The sequence below is a fragment of the Myotis yumanensis genome, unplaced genomic scaffold (assembly GCF_028538775.1).
Source record: "Myotis yumanensis isolate MYYU_CA2020_CCGP unplaced genomic scaffold, mMyoYum1.0.hap1 SCAF_1, whole genome shotgun sequence".
In the NCBI taxonomy this organism is placed as follows: Eukaryota; Metazoa; Chordata; class Mammalia; order Chiroptera; family Vespertilionidae; genus Myotis; species Myotis yumanensis.
This window is the reverse complement of record NW_027223752.1, coordinates 133647117-133666405: the sequence shown is the minus strand read 5'-3', so window position 1 is coordinate 133666405 and position 19289 is coordinate 133647117. Positions and strand designations below refer to the sequence as shown.

At 43.6% G+C, this 19289-nt stretch overlaps 1 protein-coding gene across 1 annotated transcript in view; it reads left to right on the top strand.

The window, feature by feature from the left end:
* Positions 1–18457, top strand: part of OLAH (oleoyl-ACP hydrolase) — a 37782-nt gene extending 19325 nt beyond the window's left edge. The window contains exons 5-9 of the mRNA XM_070423119.1: positions 6511–6649; positions 8983–9082; positions 9719–9888; positions 17075–17157; positions 17817–18457. Of these exons, the coding sequence (XP_070279220.1) occupies positions 6511–6649; positions 8983–9082; positions 9719–9888; positions 17075–17157; positions 17817–17953 (629 nt within the window). The 3' untranslated portion in view covers positions 17954–18457. The remainder of the gene's footprint in view (positions 1–6510; positions 6650–8982; positions 9083–9718; positions 9889–17074; positions 17158–17816) is intronic.
* The last annotated feature ends 832 nt before the right edge of the window (positions 18458–19289 follow it).

Sequence of the window (19289 nt, the reverse complement as noted above, 5' to 3'; positions counted from 1 at the left end):
GCTGGAGTTACATTTGCCAGGTTTCTCCACTGTTAGGTTACTTTTTCCTTCCTCCATCTTCTGCTGTTTGGAAGCAAGTCACTCAAGAGATAAGGAGTTAAGCTCCATCATTCTGAGGATGGAGTACCAACATAAATTATTTGGAGTTATATTTCAGATATTTTTAGGAAAAATTCTTATGTATACTTTCTACTTCCATTCCTTTTTTTTTTCATTTAGATGATTTGTATATAAGGTATTTCTTTGCTTATATTTTGCAGGTTAAATGTGTCCAAAGCCACATTTATTAGCTCTTAGAAGCTAGGAAGTCTTATAAAATTGTATATTGACTTTTAGGCTTGGTAATTATAATTTTCTCAATTGTAAAGGGAGATGTTTGGACTGAGCTCATTTCCTAACCTTCCTCCAACTCTAATATTCTCCCGTTTTCAGGAGCCAACAGCCTTCCTGTTTGGTTTATTTGAAAGTCAGCTCTAGAAATTTCACCTACAGTTACATTTCCCAAAGTATGTGAACATGTACGAACAGGGCTCTAAACTATATAGTTTTTAGTGACAAAACAAATAAACTATAACTTCCCTCCAAAAGCCCTAGGAAAACATCAACATCCATGAATAGAAAATTAGTTAAATGAAAGAGCATAATTACAACTGCCACTAAGAAAAAATGAGTAAAGCCTGCATGTGTAGGTATGGATTACAGTTTGTTGTATAATTGATGAAAAAAAGCTAGTTGCAAACAGTGTTATGGTATGCTCCCATTTGTGTAAATCCCTAAAAATGCACACATACACACACACACACACACACACAGATTAATACAATGGAAGCATACACAGAGGAAGGTATGGATGCTACATGAAAACATGGCAGAACACACAAAACTGATAACAGTGGTTTCCTTTGAGGCGACGAGGAAGGATTGAGGAAGTGGAAACATTTTGCCTTGTATTTAATGCATTTTTATATTTGTTGGGGGGGTTTTTCTTGTCATATGCCTGTTTTACTTAGAAATGGAAACATTATTTTCTATGCTTCCACTCTAAAGAGGTAAGGAAGAGAGAGTTTTCTCTAGGTCCCAGCATTAGGCAGAGCTGTTTCAAAGTATTTTGGAAAATGTAAGCCACTTTATAAACGGGAACCATTACTGCTGTTTGCAAAGAGGCTGGCCTTGGTGAGAGCCTGCCCACTCGTGCACACGGTCACACAGGCACACCTGGAAGCTTCTTGCTCTCCGTGCCATTTTTACACCACCCCCTACATCCATTTGCATGCTAAGAAAGGTTTTTCTAGAGTTCTTCTGGTTTTTTTTTTTTTTTTTTTTCTTTTTCAGTCATTTCATACTTGGGAATAATTGTTAAAGCTATTTCAGAAAAAGAATTTGAACACTTTCCTTCTTTTTCTAAGCTCTGGAGAGTTTAAGTAGCGTTGATATTATGTCCTGTGAACATTGAGAAGAATTTCCCTAGACCCGTGGTCGGCAAACTGCGGCTCGCGAGCCACATGCGGCTCTTTGGCCCCTTGAGTGTGGCTCTTCCTAAGCCTTAGGAGTACCCTAATTAAGTTAATAACAATGTACCTACCTATATAGTTTAAGTTTAAAAAATTTGGCTTTCAAAAGAAATTTCAATCGTTGTACTGTTGATATTTGTCTCTGTTGACTAATGAGTTTGCCGGCCACTACCTACCAGTGATGTTGAACCTTTTGAGCTCGGTGTGTCAGCATTTTGAAAAACCCTAACTTAACTCTGGTGCCGTGTCACATATAGAAATTTTTTGATATTTGCAACCATAGTAAAACAAAGATTTATATGTTTTGGTATTTATTTTATATATTTAAATGCCATTTAACAAAGAAAAATCAACCAAAAAAATGAGTTTGCGTGTCACCTCTGACATGCATGTCATAGGTTCACCATCACTGGACTAGACAGTCATTTAGGCCTACTGGTTTTTTTTACATGAAGACATCAACAACTCCTATTTCTTCTATAAAAATTATATGTTTAAATTTCCTATTTTTACTGGGATCAATTTGGTAAGTTGTATTTTTAAAGATACACAAATTACATGTAAATTTCCAAACTAATTGCATAGAGAGCTGCCAAAAGTCTCTTTTGATTTTCAAAATTTTCCTTGAGTTTAAGAGTTGTTTCCTCTTATTTTATATATTTTCACTTTCTCCTTTTTTTCTTAAATTGTTACAGTGATTTTTCTAAAAAAAAAAATACTGAATTGGGGCTAATTAATATTTTAGGAGAGTATTGAAAGGAGAAAATCAAAATAAAATAACCTTGTTAGAATAAATTCAGATGGGTGATCTGAAGATTTTACAGTTCACAGCCAATCATGGACTATTACTACTTAGGAAGAAAAAAAGTCCTCACATCATAAATAGTGCCCCTTTATTTATAAGAGTTTGCCTGAGTGTTAGGTTATGGCTAAGAGACTGTCATGAGAACCCAGGGGGAATGGAAGAATTGGAAGTTTTAATTTTTATATGGTCACCTCTTGAACCTTTCATAAGGGACAGCAGAAGTCTCATTCTCTTCTTTTCAAAATACATTGATGGTTTGGACAAGTGGACCATCTCATATTCAAATAAATCTGTAGGCGGGGGGGGGGGGGGGGGCTGGGGGGGGAAAGGCTGCTCCTTTAAACCAATTTTTCAGTAGTTCATATGTAAAAATGTATAAAGAATAATACCTCAAACTTAACCATGGCCACTGCTCCCCTTGAATAATAAAACATTACAACTGAAAAACATTTACGTCTCCATGTACTCCCTTCCCAATTGTATTCACTCTCCGTTTCTGACCTCCTCAAATATCTAAATAGGATACAGGATTATTTCACATATTTCTAACTTTATATAAATGTGTCATATTATAAACATTCCTCTGAAACGTGCTGTTTTCTCCTAAACTTATTTTTTAAGATTTATCATGTGTATCTCTATTTCATTGACTTTTAACTATTGTATATTATTCCATTATATGACTATAACACAATTTATGTATGTATCCTTCTCTTTATAGACATTAAGGTCATTTTATTGTTTTTATGTTATAATAATGCTTCTATGAGCAGTCTTTTATATATCTTCTTGCATACATGTGTAAAAAAGTCTGTATCTAGGAGTGGAATTTCTGGGTGATAACGTATGAATGTCTTCAACTATATGAAATACTAGAGGCCTGTTGCACGAAATTTGTGCTTGGAGAGGGGTGTGTTCCTCAGCCCAGACTGCACCCTCTCCAATCTGGGACCCCTTCAGGGATGTCCGACTGCCCCGGTGGGATCGGGCCTAAATGGGCAGTTGGACATCCCTCTCACAATCCAGGACTGCTGGCTCCCAACCAGTCACCTGCCTGCCTGCCTGATTGCCACTAACCACTTCTGCCTGCCAGCCTGATTGATGCCTAACTGCTCCCCTGTCGGCCCAATTGCCCCCAACTGCCCTCCCCTGCCAGCCTGGTCCCCCCCAACTGCCCTCCCCTGCAGCCCTGGGTCCCCCCCAACTGATTTCCCCTGCAGCCTGGTTGCCCCCAACTGCCCTCCCCTACCACCTAGTCACTCCTAACTGCCCTCCGCTGCAGGCCTGGTCACCCCCAACTGCCCTCCCTTGCAGGCCTGGTCCCTCCCAACTGCCCTCTCCCCTGCTGGCCATCTTGTGGTGGTCATCTTATGTGTTGGAGTGGTGGTCAATTTGCATATTACCTCTCTATTATATAGGATTGCCAAATAGTTCTTCGAAAGAATTGCAGTGACTTACACTGTCAAAGAAGTATATGGAAAGAAAATTCTTATTGCTCTATATTCTTGACAATACTGTTAATGCTAAATTTTACATTTTTTTTTATAAATCTGTGCATGAAATTACTCTGATTTTATTTTTTTCCAGTTTTATTGAGATATAAGTAATATTTAACATTATATGTTTTAGGTGAACAACATTATGGTTGTATATATAAATACATCAAAATGATTACCACAAAAAGTTAACATCTATTGCCTCACATAGTTACAATGTTTTCCTTCTTTTTTTTTCACAATTTTTAAGAGCTACACTCTTAGCAACTTTCAGCTATACCATATAGCACTGTTAACTATAGTTACCATGCTGTACATTACATGGTGACTATAGTTAATTATAATAATCAAAACAGAATGCTATTGGCATAAAAACAGATACATAAACCATTGGAACAGAATCAAGAGCTCAGAAATAAACCCATGCATATCTGGTCAACTAATATCTGACAAGGGAGATAGGAATATTCAATGGAAAAAAGACAGTCTCTTCAATACATGGTGCTGGGAAAATGGGATATTCACATGCAAAAGAATCAAACAAGACACCTATATTATACTCACAAAAATTAACTCACAATGGATTAAAAACTTAAATGTAAGAACTGAAATCATGAAGCTCCTGGAAGAAAACAGAGAAAAAGCTCTTGGCATTGGTCTTGGTGCTGACTATTTTTATATGATACCTAAAGCACAAGCAACAAAAGCAAAATAAACAAGTGGGACTACATCAAATTAAAAAGCTTTTAAAGAGCAAGTGAAACCATCAACAAAATGAAAGAGTAACCTACTGAATGGGACAAATATTTGCAAACCACACACTTGATAAGAGTTTATATCCAAACTCTATAAGGAACTCATACAACTAAACAACAATAAAAACCAATCCAATTAAAAAATAGGCAAAGGACCTGAACAGACATTTTTCCACAGAAGACATACAGATGGCCAACAGGTATATGAAAAGGGGTTCAACATCACTAAACATCAGGGAGATGCAAATTAAAACCACAATGAGGTATCACCTCACACATGTTAGAATGGCCATCATCAAAAAGAAACAACAAGTGTTGATGAAGGTGTGACAAAAGGAAAACTTTTTGCAGTATTGGTGGGATTATGAATTGGTATAGTAACTATGGAAAACACTATGGAGATTCCTTAAAAATTAAAACTATAACTACTATATACGATCCGATAATCCCACTTCTGGGTATATATCCAAAGGAAACAAAATGGCAACCTCAAAGAGAGGTGCGCTCCAGTGTTTACTGTGACAACATGGATGGATCTCGAGAGCGTGATGCTAAGTGAAATTGAAGCAAAGTGGTCCCTCCTTTGGAAAAACTGCTGTTTAAAACTGCTGTTTGAATTACTCTGTTATTTTTAGATAGTCTCTTATTCTATAAAATATAACTTTGTTTTTTAGCTTGAATAATAGAAAAGATAAACTTATTTGTCTGACCTTGCAAGCTAGCCATCTAACGGGGCTGATACACTGTTACTAATATTAAATCACATACTTTGCCAAGTGTTTGTTCATCCAAGGTTATAGGTGTTTGGTTAGATACCATATGTATTCAAGGTTACAAGCTGTCTTACACAAAGAACTAGAAGGATATAAAAAGGAAATACTCCCTCTATGTTTGTTCAGAATTTGACAGAGGTAATCTGCTCTGAACCTGCGTGCAATAAAGATGACTCCTAACTAACTGGCTCATTAGGCTTCTTGTCCAGCTTGCCAATTTGCAATACAACAAAATAAGTCGAAGACAAATACCATTATGATCTCACTCATATGTGGAATCTAATGAACCAAATAAACTGATGAACAAAAATAGACCCAGAGTCATAGAAGCATAAACACACTGTTGAACCTCAGAGGAAAGGCAGGGAGGGTGGGTGGGAAGAGATCAACCAATGAACTGGTATGCATATATGCAGAACCTGGGGACACAGACAATGGGGTGGTGAGGGCCTGGAGGGTTAGGGGAACGGGAGCGGCCTGGAAGAGGTTAATGGGAAGAAAAGGATCTACTAGTATGTAATACTCTCAACAATAAAGATTAAAAAATAAATCAACAAAAACCAAAGTCCAGTACCACAGAGTTATTTTTTTCAGCTTCATTTTCATCAGATTACCAAGATAATATCAATTTAAACTTCAAATTTGCATAAATGCAAGGCTTCGGTTAAAAAAATATAAGGGCAGACTTTTTCCATTCAGAGCCAAGGTAAACACAGAAAGTTATTATCTCCCTTTGGCATTAGGAAGATTTTTTTTTCCTCGTCTACTTTTCACTGAGAGTTTAGAGCTCAGAGTCCCTGGCTTTATGTCAAGGGCTCTGTTATAGGTCACCCTTGAAACCTGATAGTTTGTTTTCCTGATGTAGGCAATAGGTGTCAGAGTAGCCATTCCATTAGTACATGCTCACTACTTTTACTGTGAGCTAACCTATTATATGGATGCTTCATTTAGTATTTCTACGTGTTTTGTAGTTGGAGAGTATTTTTCAGATAGTCTTCTGTATATTATGGTACTGCTTTTTCTCAGCAAATCCTAAATCTTTTATATCACTGGATTTGACATTATTCATTTCTTTGAAATTATTCATGTCATGTTAACATAAGCTCCTTTACAACGTCACAGTATCTCACTCACTCACTGATGCATTCACTTGTGTTTTCTGATCTCCAGTGCACTCCATAAGGCTCGCTGGGAGAGAAAGTCGATTTGAAGAGCCTTTTGCCAGTGACATGTGCCAGATAGTTGGTGAAATTGTTTGTGTTCTGCTGCCAGTCCTCCAGGATAAACCATTTGCATTTTTGGGCCACAGGTATTTAAAATCTGTTTTAAAAGCCATTTCCTCAATCACAAGTCGTTGGGAAATATTGTTCTTTGTGTCTTGTGAGATGCATACTTTTTGTATTGTTACACTGCTTCATCACTGCTTAAAGGAGTGAGTGATTAAATATAGCTATAGCTAGTCTCAGACAAGAAAGTTAGACTGGAATAGTGCAATAGGGACCATAAAGATATAAATGCCAGGTTGTGTGATGAATTGTGAAAATCCTGGGCTCCTGGCATCTTCTCATTGGAAAATAGTCCTAGAATGTTGAACAATTATGGCCAGTCACAACTCTTACAATTGGCTGTTTGTATAGTAATTATATCTTTAGGCAAACAACAAAAAAAAACAGGACTTGTAAAATCAAGATTATAGCAGTAACTTATATTGCACTTATTTTTAATTTTAACAATTCTATAAATAGTATGTGCTAGATGTATAATTTTAAGGTTATAATGTGAAACCTGCAGTTTTAACTGCCTCTTAGCCAGTTTGACCTGGGACAAATTCCTACGGTTTTTGAATTAGTTTCCTTCTCTGTAAAGCTGGAAAAATAATAGTTCCTTCTTATGAGGATTAAATGAATAATGATCATAAATTATTTGGTATGTGATAAGAACTCACTAAATTTTGGCTACTATGTTATATAATATTTATAGATATGGTCAGGCAAAAAATAAAGTGTCATCCTAGAACAGGACTGGGCAAACTTTTTGACTCGAGGGCCACAATGGGTTCTTAAACTGGACCGGAGGGCCGGAACAAAAGCATGGATGGAGTGTTTGTGTGAACTAATATAAATTCAAAGTAAACATCATTACATAAAAGGGTACGGGTTTTTTTTTTTTTTTAGTTTTATTCATTTCAAACGGGCCGGATCCGGCCCGCGGGCCATAGTTTGCCCATGGCTGTCCTAGAAAGTATTTTAAAATTTTGATGTGGTTCCATATATGGTCCTGCTTTATATCTTTTCCTGACTTTCTTTTACTTACTATTGTTGTGAAGGTCACATTGCTTCATGACCTGTTTTATCATTTTATTAATCTCCCTTTGTGGACATAGTTACTTTTATCTTTTTCTGTTAGCCAAAGAGCATATATACATAGCCCACGGACACAGACAAGAGTGTGGTGATGCAGGGAGGGGGGGGATAGCAGGGAGAGGGTGGGAGCTGGGTAGAGGTGGGTAAAGGCGGGGAAGGGGGACATCTATAATGGTGTCAGCAATAAATATAATTTTTTAAAATAAAAAGAAATGTCTTTAAAATTTTTTCAATGAACATTTTTATAGAAAATTTTGTATATATCTCAGAAGTTTCTTAGTATAAATCTTCAGAATTTCGGTTAAATGATATGCCCATTGTTAGAGCTCTTAATATACATTTCCAAATTACCTGCAATTTACGCTTCCTCAGCAATGAACATGGGACTGAGTTTCCCTTTTCCTCCCCTAAGATATTTACCAAAGTAATCTCTGGTGGTATTGTTTACAAAACATATCTACATAATGTCTACTGTAGCTCACAAACTTTTTGGTCCCAGTACTGTTTTAATACTTTTAAAAAACATTGAGGACCTTAGAGAGCTTTTGCTTATGTGTGATATTATGTCAATATTTACTATATCAGAAATTAAAACTAAGAAATTTAAATATACACATGTTAAAATAATATTAATAAACCCGTTGCATGTTGTCACAAATATAGTTTTAAGTAAAAGACTGTATTTCCTCTCAAAATTAGTGAGAGGGAAGGCTTTTACACTTTTGCAAATCTGTTTATTGTCTGGCTGAATAGAAGGCAGCTGGATTCTCATTTCTGCTTCTGCATTCAAACTGTTGCAATATCCCAAGTCACATAGCCTCAGGAAAACTCAACTGTGCACTCAGAAGAGGATGAGAGTAGGAATATAACATTTTGGCATTGTCATGAAAATAGCTTTAACCTCATAGACCACATGAAAAGGTCTCAGGAATTCCCAGGGAATCCCAGACCATACTTTGGGAACTGCTGATACATACTATCAAAGGCCTAGGGATAGAGAGCTGAAGGGACAAAAGGAAACTGAAATAAATTTCAAGGCATTGTGGAATAAGTACTAAATTTTAGCCTTAACTATCTAGGATGTCTTAAAAACACTTTTTATGCTGATATAAGTTGTTGAAAGTATACTCTCATAAATACATTTATTATTTAAGTAACTTATACTTTTCTTTGCAAATGTCACGATCATTGCTGTTTTATGATCCTTGTCTTTATACACTTTCAGTGGATTACCATGACTTTGTTGAACAGCTGTTATGTTTTTCTTTCCCAAATTTAGTATGGGGGCCTACATTGCTTTTATGACTGCACTACACCTAAAAGAAAAACATAAGCTAGAACCGATGCATTTATTTGTGTCAAGTGCAACTCCTCCTCATGTAAGTAATTTCATTTTCCTTAGGGTGAGTGGTGAAGAGGAGGGAAATGAGGGGGAAATCACAATGCTATTTCCCTATATGGTGAATTCTGGCCCAGCATGGGGGATGATGGTGAGACCCTACTGGCTCATGAAAACACCCTCAAATTTCTTCCCATATCATCTCCCCTTTTCTCTGAAATGCACTTTAACCATTTCCTGGTCAGTCCCCGGTATTGACCCAAAGTGCTTGTTCTTTCATTCTGAGTCAGGTGGGAACTTAATCAACGTTCAGCTAAGTAAGTGGGTCAGAGCCAGGAAGAATACTTGACATCTCTAAAGGGGAAAGTGACCTCAACGTTTCGTGCTACACTGGCTCTTCAAGTCAGTGCTGCTGTGCTGCCCACACTCCTGCCTTGCTCTCCCTTCCCCCTCTGAAGGAAGGCCCGATGGCCCCCACGGTGGCATTACGACACTGGGTCCTAGGGTAGGGGAACTTTCTTCTCCCTGCTTTTCAAAAGAAGGAGGTCTGCCCCGGAACCTGTAGATAAAGAAGTCCACTTCTGACCGACTTGATGGCATTTCCCTGGAGAGGGAGCTTTCAGTTTATGAACGAGTAGGTTATATGAAATTAGACTTATGTTGTTCATGTTTCAAGTCAAAGGCCAGGCATCGCATTCCTGAAGATAAAGAAGTGTCAGAAGAGCACCTTCGCTCTTTCATTTTGACTTTTGGAGGTACTCCCATGGATTTGATTAATGACAAGGAATTTTCTCAACAATATTTGCCCAGACTGATGGCAGATGCACGCATTCTTCGCGATTACACGTAAGTGACTGAAATACATGCTTTTTTGAAAAAGAAATAATTATCTGTAGAAAAATATAGGTTGGAAATTCTCTGAGACTGCTTATTCAGGAAGACGACATCCTAAGAGTTTGATTTTATTTCCTTTAGAGCCACTGTGATATTTTTACTGGCTCAGAATGTGATGATCCACGTCCTGCGTGGTTCAGGGTTCGGGATCTGGAGAAGGGCTGTGTGCAAATGACAGAGATGAGACAAGAAATAATAATTTGGAAATATTGGGGGCCAGGCAGGAAGGCCAATGCAAGGGGAAGGACTTCCCCTCCTGCCCAGGCCTTACCAACCTTTTATTCAATTTTGGATACACATCTAGCTCTTACGCAGGTAACTGACAGACTATCTTAAAGGTCAGTGAATATTAGAAAGATTTACTCTGAGACTATTTGGTCAGGAAATTGCTTGAGCCACCATTGTCGGGACTAGACAATTGGTGCATGGTCTGGCCCTGCCAGGACTCAAGGTTCACCAGCATTCCGGGCTCCTTGTTTACACATCTCTGATAGTGAAGACAATGGGTGGCTTCCCACAAGAATGGAGCGTGGGCACAGAAATTATATAAATGAAAGATAAATAGAGCATATCTTTGTTTTAAATATGTGTGTGTGTATGTGTGGCTCAACATACATGTTTTATCATATAACATGTGTTTGTTGAATAAACTAACACCAAGGCACCCTCATCCTCTCCAAGGGCCAGAAGCAGAGCCCTACTTTCTGAGTTGTGTGGAGGTGAAGCGGGGAGGAAGGAGTGGTTGGCTTTTTTGTGAATTCTGTTCCAGAACTTGTTTAACCCTCTGGCATCTGACCATTGCTTTGGGATGTATGCATTGGGGCTTGATGTCTGGAGGCCTGGAGACCTGACATTCTGTAAAGCCTCCCCAGTCATCTAAACCTGCCCCTGGCTCTAACTTCCCCATCGCAGTGAGTAGGGGCCGGCCTTCGGTCCTTAGTCACCATTAGATTCTGTCATGCATTCCTCCAATCTTTCCTGGGCTGTGTCTCCTCTACATACGTCCCTAGAAGGCAGATGCTTGGGCCTATGTTTCTTCTATTTCCTCCACAAAGGCTAGACGTAGGCATAGGGTCACCATGACAATGTTTGTGATGAGAAGTTTATACAAATATCTACAAAAAGTGGAACGTACTTGAAGCATCTTGAGAACAGAGACAATCCCACTCACCTATGACACATCCCTCCGTACACTGCCATCTCCAATCTAGCACTCAGTCCACCAGCTGCCCTCTGGTGACCGGAGTCTGTTCCTCTTGCCATTCTGTCCCAACCATCTTTGCCCAAGTGTGAGTCTCACAGGGATAAGCTGTCTGTGTCGCTGTCTGAGCACAGAGTCAGAATCAAAGAAACCAGTCTGACATCACGTCCTTCCCTGCCCCCAAACAGAAAAATAATCCAAGTCACTGTGGACATTCAATGAAATACTGTAGGCAAAAGCTGGTTTTTAATCATTAAGCCTCGCTCAATGGTTAAACATGCTGTCTGTACACTCTGCCTCCCAAGATCAAAACCCTCTGCCCGTGGCTTACCAACTGTGACATTCAGAGCAAGTTTCTTTAACAGTTTGTGTCCCACCTGTCAGAGGAAGGAATAAAAACTCCCTCCAGGTGTTGCGGTGAGGACTAAATGAGGTCAGATTGGCAACGTAACTAACTACCACAATTGAAAACACACAAACAAAATTCACTACCAAAGGCTGTGGCTTTAACATCTTAGCAGAGCCTCAGGGTGTCGGTGGTGGGCCATGTTCAACCACAGCCCGCCAGAGGAAGTGAAGTAGGGTGATTACCCACGAGCCCTGGAGGAGGTCCACGGCACGCCTGGAGGGCCCAGGGCGGGCAGGGCAGGTGTAGGCAGACAGTGTGGCAGGACGGGGGCACACACCTTTATTATAGTGTCTGTGGTGGATGCTTTGGGGTTCCTGGGCCAAGGCCAGATTGGTCAATTCAAACAAAAAAAGTGGGGTTTTGTAAGCTTCACGGGGGTCTTGTCTAAGGGATGCATGAAGGGAAGGCTCTGGGAGGCAGGAGAGACTGTTTATCACAAAGGCTGTTGGGGACTTACCCTTACTTGTGACTTTGCAGCTGTCATCTAGGCTAGTGTCACTCAAGGCCCCCACAGGCTGCTTAGCCACACAGTGGGTGCCACGGCAGCAACATTAGCCACTCTCTCAGCAGCTCTCAGAAGAAACCTCCCCTACACCAAAGTAAAAGAGAAATCACTCACAGGGATATTGCACTCAGACAATAGAGAAAACCTTCTTAGCACTCTCCTCCTCCCCCCAGTAAATCCGAGTGTAATAGCTACTCACAACATATGCCCCCACTCTCCGAACTCCAAACATTCTCTCCAAACCCTGCTTTCCGGATTCTTCTCCCCTCTTTACTCCCGCTCCTTCAATCTACTCCTTCAGTAGTCTGTCTGTTCTTTCTTCTGGTCTCTGCAGCTCTCAGCTGTTTCCAATAAAAATAAAACCAGGCCTATAGCGCCCCTCTCTGTTTCCATGACCTCAGGGCTAAGAGCCTAGTGCAGTGGTCGCAAACTGAGGCTCACGAGCCACATGCGGCTCTTTGGCCCCTTGACTGTGGCTCTTCCACAAAATACCACGTGCTGGCGCACACGTACAGTGCGATTGAAACTTCGTGGCCCATGCGCAGAAGTGGGTATTTTGTGGAAGAGCCACACTCAAAGGGCCAAAGAGCCGCATGTGGCTCGCGAGCCGCAGTTTGCCAACCACTGGCCTAGTGGCCAGAATGGAAAATCTGTGGCAGGTGGGAGCTGTGATGGCTCCCGACTCACTCAAGCTCCTTGTCTCCTGCCTGAGTGTTCGTGCTGTTCTCTTGTCTCCTCCTAGAACCTGATTGTATACTAGTACATGCGAGGCTGTTGGATTTTGTCCCTTTGGGTCTGGAATAGTCTTGCCTTTTTAAACTGCCTTTCTTTGCCTTTCAGTTTGGATAATTCCTGTTGACCATCTTCAGGTTCAGTGATTCTTTCCTCAGCTGTATCCAGTCCACTGCTGGGCCTGTCAAAGGAATTCATGTGGGTTACAGTTTGTTCCTACAATTTCCACTTGACTTTCTTATAGTTCTCATCTCTCTAATAAACTTTCCCATTTGCCTACGTATGTTGTCCACCCTTTCCACGACACCCTTTGACATCTCACACACAGGTATTTTAAATCCCTGTCAGATAGTTCCAACATCCGGGTCTTATTGAGTCTGATTCTTTTCGTTGCTTTGCCTCTTGACAATGGAGTTATTTTTTGCTTTCTTATGTCTGATAATTTTTGTTTATTGAAGGCCAGCTATTATGCATAAAACAGAGACTGCAGGATATATTTTTACACCTGGACCTGAGCACATCTCATAGGCTATAAGTATGGGGAGTTGAGTCGATCTAGACTGGAGATGACCTGTTTGGCTTTTGTTGTTACTATTGTTCCTCAGGGCAACGCTAGCTTCCAAGTCCCCTAGTGTTACGTGTGCTCAGCATGGAGACTGGGCTGCTGGAGAGTTTTCCTCAATGCATCAGTCTTTCCTGTGTCCCACCTGTCAGAGGAAGGAATAAAAACTCCCTCCAGGTGTTGCGGTGAGGACTAAATGAGGTCAGATTGGCAACGTAACTAACTACCACAATTGAAAACACACAAACAAAATTCACTACCAAAGGCTGTGGCTTTAACATCTTAGCAGAGCCTCAGGGTGTCGGTGGTGGGCCATGTTCAGTTGTTACCCGACCTGTGGTGTCAGCCTTTGGGGTAAGACGGGGAGTTGTTGGACGTCCTAGAGTCTTGAGCTCTCATCTTAGGCAGGTCCCCTGTGCCTGGGCCCTGTGAGTGGGACTCTCAGCATGCCTGCCCCTTCTTCCCCTGTCTGTGGTTGGTATAGATGTGGGCCCTCCCCAAGGGTGGAGGGTCAATGCTTCCGGGCCCTGCAGCTTGGTCTTCAGTTGTAAGGGAGTGAGTGTCTGATGCCCCACCTCCAGCAGCTTGAGACTTTTGCTTAAGAAAGAAGGGTCTGGGTAGGGCTGGGATTTAGTGCCCATTTTATGGCCTATCTGCCCATCTGCCCCACCTAGGGGGCTCTTTCTGGCCTCTTGCCTTGTTCCAGTCTTTCTTTCTTTTTGATTTGATTTTTAAAAATATATTTTTATTGATTTCAGAGAGGAAGGGAGAGGGAGAGAGAAACATCAATGATGAGAATCATTGATTGGCCGCCTCCTGCACGCCCCCTACTGGGGATCGAGCCCCTAATCTTGGCATGTGCCCTGACCGGGAATCCAACCCTGATCTATGAGCCTCACCAGTGAGCCACACCGGCCTGGCGGCCTGACGAGTCTCTATTGTTTTAAGCCCCCTGGTTGGTGGTCCCTGTTACAGAAGCCCCAGCAACAGACAAGAGGAGGTCAGCGGGAAACGCAGTCAGGACGGTCCTGTGCCTCACCGCCCAGGGCCCCCGCAGGCCGCTGAGGGGGGAATGCTTGGAGGGCCCTAGTGGACCACAAACACTACAGGCTGAGTGGGCAGCGATGGCAAAGGAGAGGCAACCAACCGCGCTCTCTGCCTCGAAGAGGCACCCTCTGCTGGCCCCGTGGGTCTCCTCCTCCCTACGTCCATCTTACCAGACAGCCAGCAGCGCCCATCCGGCAGCGTGGAACTCCAGGCAGCTCTTGGCCAAGTAGCCGGAGCCCAGGCCAAGCAGAGGGAGAGGTTTGCTAAAATAAGGCCAGGCCACTGGTGACCTGTGAGTTTCCATCCGCCAGGAGAGCAGGTTGCTCAGTTACCATGAATAACCAAGACAGGTGTCTATTCCAAGGTACATGACACTCCCCCCTTCCCCACACACAGAGGGCACTGGCCTGTCCATCTCCTGGGGCAGACACAGCCGCCGCGCCCCCCCGCCCCCGCCTCCCTCACACCGTCGGGGAGGGGTGACCTCCGGGAGATGACCGCCACCCGGCACTGTGGCCCTGGGCCTGCCGTGCGGGGCCACACCTGCGGAGAACACACCGGGTGGCGCTGCGGTCCGTGGGCAGCACCGGCACCGCAAGGACGCAGGCACCTCTGAGGTCCGAGGGCCTGGGTGTCAGGAGCATGAGCGCCCGCGGGACGGCAGCCACCCCGCCGCTCACACGCACATCCGAGAGGGGGCGGCCCGGGGCCCGCCGCTCACACTCCCGCTTCGGCACCGGCCCTGCTGGCGAGAGCCCCGCCGAGGGCTCCCTGAGCAGGTCTAGTTCCTCCGAGCTGTGACCCCCACTCTCTTCTGGCCGGTCCGCACGTGCAGCCCCGCGCGCGCCTTGGCAGGGAGCCCTCGCCCTGCTGGCGGCTGCCCACCAGGTAGCTGCCCGCGCGCTGCTGGTGCTGGAAGCCGCTCGCGGGGCAGCCGCCCACCCGGGCGGAGAGGAAACTTCCCTCGCGGGCCGTCCCGCCACCGCCGCCGCCGCCGGTTCCTCCTCCGGCTCCGGCTCCGGCTCAGGCTCCTCCCGCCGCCGCCGGGCCGGCCCCGCCGAACGCGCGCGGGCAAGAGCTGCCGCACCAGGCGCCCGTGGCCGAGACCCGCCCCCAACAAGTTCTTCCTCGGAGGGTCTCCGGGCCCCTTTCATGGGAAGGGGGAGCGGCGGGGGGCTGTCGGGGCCGGGTCCCCAATGCCGGCGCCTCCGCAGCCTCCTCCCCGCCGCCGGTGCGCGCGGGCTGGGGTGAGCTCCTAGCCGGGCGCGCGGAGGGCTGCAGGCGCCCTCTGGGCGGCCGGGAAGAAAGCCCATTCCGTCTGGATGTGCAGAGGAGATTCAACCCGGGCGCGGGCGGCGGGAACAGCCTTCCCAGTCTTTCTTGTGAACCCGCAGTGAGGCCGGTGGGAAAAGGCCGGCGAGAAACGTGGATTCTATCTGACGACACCCCCCGCCCTCCTGCTTGATCTTCTGCACGCGGTTAACATTTTAGCTGATTTCTTCTTCCTGAACGGCCAGCAGACACCCCTTCCTCCTGTGCTTTGTGTATGTGAGCCAGTCTGCACGCCTCACATCTCCTTAAAGGTGCCTGACCCTCCTTGGAATTTCTTTTCTAGTTTGCCTTGCAGACCCAGCTCTCTGATGAGTTCAAGGAGTTGTGATCTTGTAGTTTGTTGGGCTTTTTCTCATCATCAGGTTGAAAGAGGCACTTCTAGTTTTCTACTTTCTGGGCAAGAGTGGGGATTTTTTTTTAAGAGTGGGAATTCTTGCCTGGACTATTGAAAGAGCCAGTGTCCCACATTATACCCAGATGTATGAAGTCAACTTTTTTTCACAGAGCACTTGCCTTAAATCCTTTGGGTGGCTTCCTGTCATTCTAAGGGTGACCAAAATCCTCTATGAGGCCTAGACTTGGCCCTTACCCATCTCTTTTACCTTAATTTGTCCCAATCCCCCCTTTACTCTCTGAAAGTCATTGGTTTGTGCTCATTCTCTTCCCTCTTCCCCTGCCACCTCTCTCCCCTTTTTCCAAGTTTTGTCCTATTAATTCAGATCTCAGATTCAACTCCTTTTCCTCGAGACCTTGCTTCATGCCACCTCACCCCCAACTGTCAAGTGTTCGAAGGTCCTCCTTGGCAGCACTTACAACATCTCTCTAGTTATCTAATTATTTCATTTATGTCTGTCTCCCCAGCCAGTTTCTAAGTTGCAGGAGGAAAGAGACCGTGTTTATCCACAAGTTCTTAGTGGCCAACATGGCAGCCAGCACCACACTCAATACATGTATGTTGCTGTTGGGATTCAACTAAGAATGGGTGGAACCAACTCAGGGAACCTGCTTGCACGAACCTGCTTTTGTTCTGCTGGTTGCAACTCTCTGGACCATGGAGAGCTGGCTGTCTCTGGGGAATGGCAGTTAAAGGGCCTAGTTGTAACCAGCCTCACCCTGAGTTGGACTGGAGGCCCAGGTGCCATCCAGCTGCCATCTGTACTGTTCTAGAAGTTAGATGGCCGGAACCACAGTCTGACATGGGGAAAAACGGCTGGTAAAAATTTTTTTGAATTGCTAGATACAGCAAAAGAGAAAGAAGTGAGGACACACCCAGTTCCATTCAAGTGACACTGGTAATACTTCAGGAAAGGTCCTGGGAAAAGTTACTAACTGGCTCTTTTCTGTTTACAGCTTTAATGCACCATCTGAGGCCCTTCTATCTTGTGACTTGACATGCTTTGTTGGATCTGAAGATGTAGTAGAGGATATAGAAGGTGAAATAATTTTGAGTATTTTATTGAGATAAAGTTCAACCAGCAGTTACTGCAATGAGTAGAAAATGGGCCCAAGTTTTAGCTGTACTAATAAAAGGGCAATATGATAATTAGACCGGGAGACAGGACATCTTCCGACCATGCGACTTCCTTCCAGACAAAGCCACGGTGGTGGGGCAGAGGCGGTTAGGGGCAATCAGGCTGGCGGAGGGCAGCTGGGGGCCATGAGGCCAGCAGGGGAGGGCAGTTGGGGGCCATGAGGCCGGCAGGGGAGCGGTTAGGCAGCGATCCAGATGGTAGGCAGGCAAGTGGTTAGGAGCCAGTGGTGCCAGAGTGCGAGAGGGATGTCCGACTGCCAGATTGGAGAGGGTGCAGGCCGGGCTGAGGGACCACCCTCCCATACATGAATATCGTGCACCGGGCCTCTAGTTTCATATAAATGGAGAGATGTTGGTCATATGTAAAATGAGAGAATGCAGGTACTACTACTATATACTGATAGGTCTTAGAGAAATTAAAAATGCAGGACTTATAGAACATGAGACCTTGAAACCAACTTGCCACTGGGCTCAGATCTTTGAAAGGTAATATCTGGAAGTAAATGTTTTGTTGTTTTTGATGTCATTTGTTACTAAATTTATAATTTTGTTTATTTTTAGCCTGGAAAGATGTAATCAATGGAAGTTTTCATATTTATGTGCGTCCAGGAAATCACTTTTATCTCATGGAAACTTCCAATGAGACCTTCATCATGAACTACATAACCAAGTGTCTAGAAATATCAATGCTTACCTGACTAGATGTTTTTCCGGTCTTAAAAAGTCAAAGTGATTATATGATAGTTTGAAAAGTTTTTTTCAGAAGTAGTTCATTGTTTTCATTCAGAAATTGGAAAGTTATACATCTGCTACTGTCAGGGGATTTGTTATATATATACACCTGTATCTGGGGATAAAAGTCAGATGGGTCAAGCATACTTCTGGTAGGGCCTTTGTCTTTGTATTAGAATCTCATCTGAGTCTCATCTGTGGGAAGTTTGTCAACAAAATTCCTGCTTAGTAAATGATCCATTTTTACATTCAATTATTTTAACAGTGAAAATGGCAGACAGGGCATATGCTTGAAATTAAATTATTGTTTCATCCGCACACGGGTTCAAAGCTTGATCTAATCTTTTAAAATGTAGGTTCATTCCATTTAATAAGAAAATGTAACCTACTGCTTGGTTAAAACAAGATGGTCCTAAGCAATCATTGCCGGCTGCTCTGTTGGTACTCAGAGTGCCTGGGAGCTCTTGCCCTCTTCTTTTTTTTTTTTTTTTTTAATATATTTTATTGATTTTTTACAGAGAGGAAGGGAGAGGGATAGAGAGTTAGAAACATCGATGAGAGAGAAACATCGACCAGCTGCCTCCTGCACATCTCCCACTGGGGATGTGCCCGCAACCAATGTACATGCCCCTGACCGGAATCGAACCTGGGACCCTTGAGTCCGCAGGCCGACCCTCTATCCACTGAGCCAAACCGGTCTCGGCTCTTGCCCTCTTCTGATGGGTTCCTCCTACATCGACAGCCCTGTGGCTCTGGGTGGCCCTGCTGCTGCCCTGGCAGTGACTGACTTTGGCTGAGGGGGAGTATGGAGTGGCCAAGTACAAACGCCATGTCCCATAGGCACCTCAGCCTCACCCTGTGAGCGTTTGATGTTGACAAGAGGAGGAAGTAGAACAGCTGGAAGCAAACTGGAGCTAAAAGGGGGAAAAGCAGAAGTAGGGAAAATGAGCTCAGTCAAAACAATGAAGCTTACAAATGGGAACCGCAGATGCTCCGGATGAGAATGAAGAGGCCCCGTGTCTCTGAGCCGTGTGGATCCTGCAGTCTCCGGCAATTCCCAAACTGTTTGTCCTTGGAACCCTCGCTATTCTCTCAGACATCCGGATTTCCTTATTTCCTATGGATCTTCACAATAAACTCTAGTGTTTGATTGATGTAACCGATGTCTCTTGCTTATGGCTAAAACTGCTTAACCCAGCATCATACATTAAAATGTTAACTTTTAAAGCATTGATATGTTTATGATCACATAATATGGGTTCATGTTTTTTAGCAATTTTAAAATCGTATATAAAGTCTTAG